General features: G+C 43.7%; 2 protein-coding genes across 2 annotated transcripts in view; both read right to left on the bottom strand.

The window, feature by feature from the left end:
* Positions 1 to 11,818, bottom strand: part of LOC308325184 (uncharacterized protein) — a gene marked incomplete at its 5' end in the record, with an annotated part of 279,818 nt that overhangs the window by 82,404 nt on the left and 185,596 nt on the right. The gene's annotated exons all lie outside the window — the stretch shown is intronic.
* neurod6b (neuronal differentiation 6b) lies at positions 9,182 to 10,453 on the bottom strand (the record flags this gene model as incomplete). Its single annotated transcript, XM_080777846.1, has 1 exon — positions 9,182 to 10,453. The coding sequence occupies one exon, from the start codon at positions 10,451 to 10,453 to the stop codon at positions 9,182 to 9,184; it is 1,272 nt and encodes a 423-aa protein (XP_080633972.1).

Here is an 11,818-nt window from a genome sequence, read left to right as displayed (position 1 = left end):
ACAAGCTCACGACACATTGCACCAGCGAGGTGTTGTGCGCTTGTAGGACGTCTATTTTCGGCACACGACTATAGTCTGTTGTATACGATGAGATACGGTGTGTATATCAGGCTTAATGAGCTGCATGAAATGTGTGTGTGTTGGGGGTGGGGGGTGGGTGGGAAGGGGGAAGGGGGGGCATGTACACGTTTGACCCTGCGCTAAACTGCCACGCAGCGCCCCGCGGTCGCCCAGCAACCCCCATGGCTGTGAAATACATCTCCCCTCCAAGGAGACCCGCTAGACTAGAGGGATATAACCGCACGCACGCACGCACACACACACAGTTCTTTAATATGTCAACCACCCCCCTGCCTTGCAGACAGGTCGGAATGAGACTATAGTCTCGCGTTGCCAGACTGTTGCCTCTCGCAATCTTCAAACGCTTCCGTCATACAGTCTGGAGCAAGCGATGAAGCCAGGCCCGGTGCCCGGTGCCCAGTGCCCGGTGCCCAGTTGCCCGGTGCCCAGTGCCCGGTGCCCGGTGCCCACTGCAGAATGCACCACTGTGCCCATATGGCCGCCCCCTCTCCTTATGTAAATGACCCCTACCCCGTTGTCTCTTCCCGCTGGGCCTGGGTAAACCGGAAGTATAAAGCCTCCTCCCTACTTTCCTTTCATCTTTACAGTCAAAGGGCAAATTTATCCTAATTCAAATCAAAATCTATAATAATAGCTTGCAGCTGCTTCGCAGAAATGGAAATATACAATAATAAAATTAAAGATATTATAAAATATACTTCCGTGAACGGAAATGCCAGCTTCCATACTATACTCAGACTGGGACCCATCTAAAAGACCACCCCTGGGTCCCATGAAGGACCACCCCTGGGTCCCATGAAGGACCACTCCTGGTCCCCTGAAGGACCACCCCTGGGCCCCATGAAGGACCACCCCTGGGTCCAATGAAAGACCACTCCTGGGTCCCCCTGAAGGACCACCCCTGGGCCCCATGAAGGACCACCCCTGGGTCCCATGAAGGACCACCCCTGGGTCCCATGAAGGACCCATCTAAAAGACCACTCCTGGGTCCCGGGACCCATCTAAAAGACCACCTTTAATGTTGGAATTCCAGTTGCATTCCATTCATTTGGCTAGTGTTCTTCTTATTCAGACTATCTTAGAAATGCAGAAATGTAAAAAGTTACAATGAGTTAGCACGCAGCGCGCAGCACACACGCACACATGCACACATGCACACACACACACACACACACACACACACACACGCACACACGCACACACGCATTTATCCAAGCTTAAAGAGTAAAGTAGTTTAAAATGTTGACTTTAATATGTTAATTTAAAAGACTTAATTCAGGCATTCATTGTTTAAGAATACTAATTGTTTAAAGGACATGATTATTTAAGAATACTATAGTTAAAACACTTTGTTTAAAAAACAAATTTGATTATTTAAAATATTTAATGTTTAAAATCAACCATGTTCAAAAAGAGAACTTGTTTTGAAAAGATGTTTATTGTTTTGCGTTGTTGTTAAAACCTGTTTCTTTGTTTTCAAAGGTTTTCAACCTTATTGAAGAACCAACCGATCAACAAGTGAAGCCAACATGCATGAAAAAGTTGGACAGTAAAAAAAGTTGACTTGAGTTGGAAAAACAGAGTTGTTTCCTTTAATGTCCTTTGGAGTGGAAAAGAGTTGACTTACACACACGCGCACACGCACACGCACACGCACACAAACACACACACACACACACACAGTCACACACACAGTATACTTGTGTTGGAAATGTAAAAGCCTGTATGCAAATCACAGCATCTAGACGGGTCAGAGCTCACGTTTTAACCATGACACCAGAAGGTCCAATAAGCCTCAGTTAGCCTACACACAAACAACACACTAATACAAAATAAACATGGATAACATCCAACAGTATATAGCCTGGAAACAGCAGCAGCACAGCAGCAATAAACAATAATATATGTCTTCTTACCTATTTGGGGGAGAGTGATGCAGGCGTGGCTACATTCTTTTTTAAACTTATGTGGCTGCTGGCTTAGTCTGCATGCCACCATGTTGAATCCTCAAAAGTAAACAGATCATAGCTGTGCAACCAACAAAGAGGTTGGACAGATCACACACCCTGTTACAAAGGTTCCTACTACCTTAAAGCAACAGTACATGGACCAAACAACACACAAACACCCTTTGCAACATCTATTTTATTCCCCAAAGTTAAATAGGCTACATTATTGTTTTAAAGATGTATATATGCAAATATATACAATACTAGGGGTTTTTATGTTTATGTATTAGGATCTCACTTGTCCCAGCCATGGTAAGGCCTAACAGTAACACATTACCGGTACTTAAAGGACGATACAGTCAAAGGGCCGGATCTACCGTAATGGGCACTTTGAGCACGTCTCCAGAGGGGCCCTTGGGCATCAGGGGCCCTATATCCCGAATGAAATAACTGGTCTCAAATAAAAGTTGTCAAAACGAGTGTTTTGTTGTTGGAATGCAGAATGGAAAGTGCAATTGTGTGTAAAGCAGCAACAACATGTGGTAGATTGGCTGTTGTTCAAAGTGGGTGGGCCCACTGCAGGGCCTGTGAGGTCAGGTGATTGGCTGTTGTTCAAGGTGGGTGGGCCCCACTGCAGGGCCCTGTGAGGTCAGGTGATTGGCTGTTGTTCAAGGTGGGTGGGCCCACTGCAGGGCCCTGTGAGGTCAGGTGATTGGCTGTTGTTCAAGGTGGGTGGGCCCCTGCAGGGCCCTGTGAGGTCAGGTGATTGGCTGTTGTTCAAGGTGGGTGGGCCCACTGCAGGGCCTGTGAGGTCAGGTGATTGGCTGTTGTTCAAGGGTGGGTGGGCCCACTGCAGGGCCCTGTGAGGTCAGGTGATTGGCTGTTGTTCAAGGTGGGTGGGCCACTGCAGGGCCCTGTGAGGTCAGGTGATTGGCTGTTGTTCAAGGTGGGTGGGCCCACTGCAGGGCCCTGTGAGGTCAGGTGATTGGCTGTTAAAAAACTAAAGTTGTTTAAAACACTTTCAGTAAACCGTCATGTATCATGATGGTTTAGGACTTTTGGGTTACATTTTATAACATGAATGACTACTGAGCCCCAGGGGCCCCCCACCAGCTCAGGGGCCCCTGGGCCTGGACCCACTAGGGCCGTTTGAGTAATCCTCCCCTGGATTACATTATATAAATCACTCCATCTTGACAAAAGTGATTACTTAGAAAAACATATTTCTCCCTTAGTTTCTTATTAATAATTTAACAAGTATAAAGTGTCTGTTTAAAAATCATTTCTCATGTTTTTGTGTGTTTGCCCCGACAGTGAACAACTGTAGAGGCCTGATGAATACAACACAGAAGCTTTGTTGTCTTTGTTTACGCACAATTAATTCAATCCCACAGTAAAAAATCCTCAGTGTTCATTTTACTCAAATTGTTAAAAACAACCCCAAAGATATAGTTTTTTGTATATTCTCACTGAGGTAAAAAATTAACTAGACTGGATCCGAGTTAGACCGCTATTTACTGTCTACACAATATCTTTGCCAAAAGTAAAGACATTGTTTTACTAATGTTCCCCCCAGTATATGAATGCAAGGGATCAAGTGATTAAGAAGCATTTATATTGTCCTCAGTGGCTTTTAAATTATCTCACATCCTTGTCAGGTAAAGATGGTGATGAGTGCACAACAAAATCCTAATAGCCTTGAGAAAATACAAAAATTACCCTTAAATGTCTATTTACACTCTCAGATATAAAACAAACTAAAACTGAAGATGTTTGGTGAGTGCCCTTCTTCCAATTTTTTCTTCCCCATTTGAATTGTTTTCAACCATCTCCATAATTATAGTCTCCCATGAGCAACAATATACCTTTCTCACATAATATTGGAAATGCTCCAGACATCATGTTAAAATAGCATAATATGTAGCAATGTATAGCATAATATAAGACTATAGTAAGCATGCAGGCAGGCAGCAGGCAGTGTGTTTCAAAGAGTTACTTATCAACCTTTTTAATTTCTAGGAACCCCAGTTTGATATACATTTAGGCCACAGAACCCCACTTGATATATGATTATTTTTCCCCGAACAATGGACCATTCTACATTGTAAAATCCTCAGTGTGTCATTTACCTGCGGACCCGTTGGTATAGCATAGTGGTACTGTGGTACTGTATAGTATCATTCTGAGGTTTCATTTACACAGGTGTAAAGATGACCCACAGGGTTTTCAGCAACATGAGAATGATTTGAATGTTTGAATCGTGTGCGTGCGTGCAGGCGTGTGTGTACGCCACGTGCACGCATACTCGTGTGTGTGTGTGTGTGTGTGGTAAAGCATTTGTATAGCATTGGTCTTTATCTTGTCTTGTGCCAAGAATAATAAGCCTATAGACCTCTGAATCAGGTTCACTTATAAGTGTCCCATATAGCAGTATTAGTACTCAAACATTTTCATGTCATGGACCCCGAAATTGATCCGTGTATATTTGGCTGCAGATCCCCATCTGAAAAGATTTTGTGTCAGGGTTCCACATAAGAATCGTCTATCTTCAAACAGCCGGAATATAACATTTGTGTTTAAGGTATTTAAACTGCTCCACAATTATAGCTGCGGACCCCCTCTTTCAAGGACCTGTGCATGGTGGGGGTCCCCAGACACCACTTTGAGAGCCCCTGCCAGGTCTGTGTGTCATATGTAGGCCTATATCCATCCACCCATCCTCCAGAGCTTAAAGCTGCCATCTGTATAACTTTGATAGGATTTTAACCTGTGCGTCTCCCATGCCCGGACACACCAGACATCACATTTCTATCATGCTAGATCAAGATGGAATCTCATGGACATAATGAACTTATATGACAGAAACATGTTCCAAAACATGTCTCCTATACCCAACACATTTCTCAATGGAAGAATATTTAGGCAGACCACAGACCACAACACCATGCAGTCACATGGTTATATACTTTACAACTGTGGTTCCCAAAGGGGGGTCCGGGGACCCCCAAGGGTCCTTGAGGGAGTTCCAGGGGGTACCCGCAGCTAAATGATAGCTTGGAACCAAATGGACCCTTATGGGTCTGTAACTCTGAGAGTGTATACAAATGGAACCAAATGGACCCGTTATAGGGTCCATCTCAGAGTTAAACATTAACATTGATTTTACAATATAAATTGGGGGTCCCAGAGATATAGATAAAATGACATTAAATGGGCATCTGTATAGAATATGCACGTCAAACTGGGGTTCCTTGAAATTAAAGGAGTTGAGAATCACTGCTAGAGACGTCATAATCTTCTCTCATGCAGGGTTACCGGCATATCTCTTCAAATGGACCAAATGGTCCATTTGGTTACCATGAAGTCTCCATCATTTAGCTGCAGGCAGGGGACCCCCTGGAACCCCCTCAAGGACCCCTATACCCCTGCTCTACAATACAGATTATTGTGTATAAAAAATGACCTTTTAAAAGTTATTTGCATGATTAATTGTATATACAAATCTTCTCTTATGGGGGTCACTGCATGGAATACCTTTTCAAATGGGGGTCCGCGCTGGGCTAATGATCGGTGTCAATTTGGGGGTCCTTGACATGAAAACGTTTGGGAACCTGCACCTATAAATGAACGTGACTGTAGTGTCCAGCCACTTGTATTGCATAGGGTACCAGGATGTTATACACAGGTGGGTCATATCATATGTGATTAAGTGGTGGTGATTATACATGCAATGTGACTTTGAGTTGATGATTCAGACAGATACCGAACGAGTAAAGACTACAAGGCAGCCCTGTGTCCGGTGTGTTTCAATACTTGTATATATATGAATATACAACACTACAGTGACCCATGCAGAAGAGATATTGCTTGCTAGTGCCTGCATGCGTATACATGGTCAATAAGGGCAGTCAATTCAAATGTGATTTGAACTCTCTGCGATTTAAGCAGAAAGCGACATGTCTCCAAATGAGTGGAAATGGAAGTTCTGAAGTGATTTTTTCAGCCGCACTTTTCAAAAAGGACCGACAGCCTGCCGTGCTGTCTCCTTCTGGCTGACATCCAACTATCCCAACCCCCGCTGGCTGAAGCCCCTCACTCAGCCCGGCGTCTCATGCGTGTTTGTCTGTCTGTCTGTCTGTCTGTCAGCCACCTGATCAAATTCAATTGAAAAATACCGCATCGGAACCGATTCAAATCAAGTCATAATAACTATAGACATGTTATTGAACGAAAGCTCTTGTTTTAATCTATTTAATTAACCCATTTCATTTAGACCTGAGGGCGGTTCTATATAAAAATGCCTTCTAAATCCTGACAGTTTTTTTGACAAACCCATAAATGTTAATTCTGTCAGTCGTTCTCAAACATTTTCATGTCAATTAAGGACTCCCAGAATTACATGTAAATAGAATTACATGAAAATATGTTGTTCCAGGCACTGTTACCAGAAGCAAAGATGGTAAAAATGTTCGCTCTGAAAGAATATAATATTATTCAAAGATATCGACCACATTTTCACGATTTTTCAAAGAAATGCAGACCTACAAGCTCTTACAGGGCACTCGGTGCCGCGCTATGAGCTTGTAGATCTGCTATTTTTCAACAGCTATAACATAAAGCATAACATAATGCTTGAAACACCAAAAACACTGCACATTTAATATTTATTTTTCTTTTTTTTGTGTCTTGTTTTATCTTGATCGAACCGACGCAACAGGTTATTTTATAGGCTATCGTATTGTTACAATAATTGTCAGAATTAACCAATTATCAGACTTGAGCCACGAATTAATTGTATGTTTTTGATTAAATATAGGCCTATTTGAGTTTAATTTATGTGTTAATATATAAACCATCTTTCTTTACACTTCACTCACCAATTGATTCGTGCATATAGTTTCATTTTTATCTTACTGAATGATTTTTTTTTAAAACAAAGATATTTCGACCTTTATTTGAATTTATAGGCTGCTTTATTTTGACAGCATTTACTTTCCCCGCAGTTGTTGCCTATATATAAGCTCTCATCTTCAAAGACAGAATGAGAATGAGTTGTTATAAGAACACTTCACTTTGGTCGTGATTTCCCTGTCGTGTCAGCCAGCCTGCATGAGTTTTAAAATGTTTGACTTGCAACAGTGATTTCCCATCAATCAATGAGATAAATTATTAGCTTTTTTTGAAATTTCGGTAATGTCACATCATCATGTCATGTTACGAAATCAACTGAATTAATACAATCGAAATGTTGTGCAGGGGCAAAAATTCATAAATAAGTAGTATAGGCATCAATTCCTATATAAGCCCTATTTAATTTTTAAATAGCAAAGAAATAGCCGCTCTACAAGCTCAGTACGAGTGTTGGAGCATGCAATGCCATGGCTGGCGGTGAGCTTGTATAGATATTTTTCGAACATTTCTAAACAAATTTGAACATTTTGGGTGGCAATTGGCTCACGCCCCATGCACGGGGAGACTGATCAGGGCCAAACGCTGTCTGACTCGGCAGATTGTTATGGTGCAATTTTGTTGTTATATTTTTCATGTCAGGTACAAATTGAATACATGGACCTGAATGGAAACAGAGTGTTGTACACTTATAGGCCATATATATACTCTGTAGCCTACTGATAACATTTCTGCCAATATTCATTCAATTCAATCAAAGCACTAAAGTTCCAGTGAACGTCCCAAAAAGCCTTCCATTCCGTTGCATATAATCGATGTTCGCCATCTCCAAAGATTTAAGGCAAATTGTACGAACTAATGATTCAGAATTTCTGACAAAAAGTCATCCGTTCTCCGACGCACAGGCACGCATCTCTCTCTCTCTGTGCACACGCACACGCGCACACACACACACACACACACACACACACACACACACACACACACACACACACACACACACACACACACGTGCCAAATAGAAGTATTTATACAACAGATTCTTCAAGATAAACAAAAGTTTAAATGCGTATTTTTGTACATAATAAAAGGTACAACATTGTTGAATTTACACCATCCATCGGGGGTCTTTTACATCATATCCAACATACTGTATGTCTGTATGGTGAATATATAAGATTAAATAAATACGTCAATGATTTACATTCACCACCATGGCACCATCATCACACTGTACAAACGCATTGTCGTGTTTATGCCTTTTTCTACCACAGTATACACAGCTTCTTGTAAACCGTATAACATGCTTCCAAAATGGCTATAGAGAGAGACATATTTTTCTCTCATATATATTTTTTAAAACATTGTTTTATAGGCCTATGGTTGCAGTTTTAATTGGGTGTATAGCCTATATTGTATGCAGGGTCGGTCAGGCTATATAATAAACGCCTTTTTAAGGGAAAAGGCAAATATAACGTTTTGAACCAGAGATTGTTGCGTCGGGGCTGCTTTGCATAGCTCAATTTACCTTTATTGCTAACAGATTGAATGTCTCGTAGCTTCAAATCCAATCACGTCCTAACAAATAAAACTCAATGACATTCCCTGAAGTTTCTCCCTCTCTCTCTCTCTCTCTCTCTCTCTCTCTCTCTCTCTCTCTCTCTCTCTCTCTCTCTCTCTCTCTCTCTCTCTCTCTCTCTCTCTCTCTCTCAGAACGTTATCCTATACGTAATTCTTCCCTATATTTGATTAATTCATGTTAATTAGCTTGAATTGAAAATGTGAATCCCTAAATTCATATACAGGCCAAATTAAAATGATTATAATTTATAATAGGGCCTATATTAATATATATATATAAACTCATCTCACCCACATGTCCAACAATGCTGCAGAGGGTTAAATAAATAAATAAATAAATAAATAAATAAATAAATAAATAAATAAATAAATAAATAAATAAATAAATAAATAAATAAATAAATAAACAAACAAACAAACAAACAAACAAAAAAATGGAGGAAAAACAATAAATAATTCATAAATTAAGTGCTCAAAACTTTGCATCACAAACGAAATACATTCTGTCATAAGTATACATGTTTTTTTTTTTTTTTGCAGGATCATCGCATGTTGTCCAATTCGTTTATTCCCTTCCATGACATCTGCGTGGGAATGAATTGGATCCCTCCTTTTACTTTTTATTTGTTTTAACTTGAACGTGGTCCATGAACAACAACGCATTAATTGTGGAAAGAGGAGCCATTGATGTCTCCATGCTGTGCTTGGTAGGACGGGTGTGTGCGGAGGTGGTGCAGGTCGTAGGGCGTAAAGCGGCCCTCCCCGGGGGAGGAGGACAGTCCCCGGTGGGCATGGTGGTACATGGAATTCTGCCCGAGCACGGTGGGCCGCGTCCCCGGCACGCCGCAGTAGCGCATGCCGTGATAGTGGCCCCCGTGGCCGGCCTTAATGTTGTAGGAGTCGGACGGCTCGTCCGCAGCGCCGTGCGCCTTGAGGGAGAAGATGCCGTTGAAGTTCATGGGCGGGCTGAGCTCGTGGCCCTCGAAGTGTGCGGGACTCCCTCTGCCCCCCCCGGCGTCCCCGGGGGACGCGGAGGTGTCGTAGGAGGAGTAGGGCTCGTAGGCCGAGCCTCCGTACGAACCGTAGTGTCGGTGGAAGGGCTTGGCTCCGACGCCGTCCAGGGCGCCGGGTCCGCCGGCCGGCGTGCCGCCGACGTCGGAGCCCGGCGGGTTATACACGGAGGAGTACATGGCGTCGTAGGGCGAGCGGCCCGCGGCCGTGGCGAACATGACCTCGCCGTTGTGGTCCGTGAGGAAGTTCCGGGCGTTCAGCTGCAGGCAGCCGGCCACCAGGTTGGTGGTGGGCTGGGATAATCCTTTGCACAGGGTCTGCACGAAGGCCAGCAGGTCGGGCCTCTTGCCCGCCGACAGCGTCTCCGACAGCGCCCAGATGTAGTTCTTGGCCAGCCGCAGGGTCTCGATCTTGGACAGCTTCTGGGTCTTGGAGTAGCAGGGCACCACCTTGCGGAGGCTCTCCAGCGCCGCGTTCAGCCCGTGCATGCGGCTGCGCTCCCGCGCGTTGGCCTCGTGCCGGCGCACCTTGACCCGCTCGTTCCGCTCCTTGCCGGGCTTCTTCTTCCGCGCTCCGCCTCGCTTCTTCGCTCCTCCGGGGTGGCCGTTCTCGTCGTTCTCCTCCTCCTCGTCCTCCTCCCTGATGATCTCGTCGTCCTCCAGCTCGTCCCGGTCGGAGATGATGTCCTCGTCCCCTTCTCCTCCGTCTCCTCCTCCTCCTCCTGCTCCTCTCAGCATGATGCCCGGGTTGGAGGACATGTCGTCCAGGCTGTGCCTGCTGCCGCCTCGACCCCCTGGACCGTGATGCTGCTGCTCTTGGTGGTCCCGCAGGCTCTCAGGTAAGCTGTCGCTGCGGGGGTAGTTGGCACCGAACCGGGGCTCGCACGTCATCATGTCTGGCTCCTCAAATGGCAAAGTCAACATTTTCCTTTCGACAGCAGCAAAAACAAAAGACATAAACAACAATGAGGAGGGCACGGGGACGGTTCTCTAAGGTTGTTGTCACTTAATTACCTCAGTCTCGGATGGAATGGGTCCTCCCAGGAGGAAAGGAAACATTGAGATGCACTAATTGGCAAGCAAGGCCAGTGTCACACACCGGTACCTTCTCAAAGACATTGTGTCTTCGTTCATTGTCTCTCTATTTATAGGTGGCGAAAGAACAGTGGACTGATATATATATTTTTTTAAACAATATTATATATTGAATCGAATTGTCTAATATTATGCTATACAAATTAGGCTAATTAATTAATCAATTCACATAAAGCAGACACATACCTCTGACTGCACACATCAGCGTGCAGCGGCGCGCATGTTCCCAGATTATCTCCTTGGAAATCAGCAGCACACTTGCAAACAAAATAAACGCCAGCCCAACAACGCGACTATAGCCTAGGCTATACTGACGGCAGAAAGGAGTCTATTTCTCCTCTATTTCTGTCTACACATTCATACCCCCTCCCTCCCTCTCTCTCTCTCTCTCTCTCTCTCTCTCTCTCTCTCTCTCTCTCTCTCTCTCTCTCTCTCTCTCTCTCTCTCTCTCGCTCTCTCTCTCCTCTGTCTTTGAGAAATGACACTCATGCCAACTGCCAGAGCGGGGTAGGGTAGGTATACCCATGCCATCTGCCGCTGACGTCTTGTGGCAGCGCTGATCACGTGTTTCCACCGTCCCAAGGGACCGACCGTCCGCGCACCGATCATCTGGCATCTCCCGGTAATGGGCACCGCGAGGCCCGCGTTTATACCGTCAGAAACACGTCCCGGAGAACGGATAACAACTAATATCTGTCCTTTAGAACGAAGGGTGAATTAATGGATACGTAATATAGTCGAATATAGTGCGGAGACTAGTGTGATGTGTGCAGTGTGCAGGTGTGTGGAGTTCTCAATCTCAACAGGTGAGCAGGAATACGGTGAGCAGAATATGGATGTGGTGAAGACTATTAAACCAGGTTATAACTTATACTTTTTGCTCCTCCAAAGTTTAGGATATATAGGCAATATATTTATTATGGTTCCTGGCATGCATGTTTAGCATATTCCGGTATAAAGTATAGTATAGGCTATAAGATTTTCATGTTTTTACTCCACCATAACTCATTCTTTTTTATTTATTTATTTATTTATTTTATCATAAATTGATTAATTAACACTAGAAAGCATATATAAATCAGTTTCGAGCCATATGAAAATAACGATAAAGTGTCACACGACAATAAATAAAGACATAATTTTGCAAATTACATTAAGTTTTTATCAGTTTTAAGATATATTTAAAAAAAAAAC

Source organism: Protomyctophum bolini, assembly GCF_963924005.1.
Source record: "Protomyctophum bolini genome assembly, chromosome: 12".
Taxonomy (NCBI): Eukaryota; Metazoa; Chordata; class Actinopteri; order Myctophiformes; family Myctophidae; genus Protomyctophum; species Protomyctophum bolini.
This window is presented reverse-complemented; position numbering and strand designations above follow the sequence as displayed.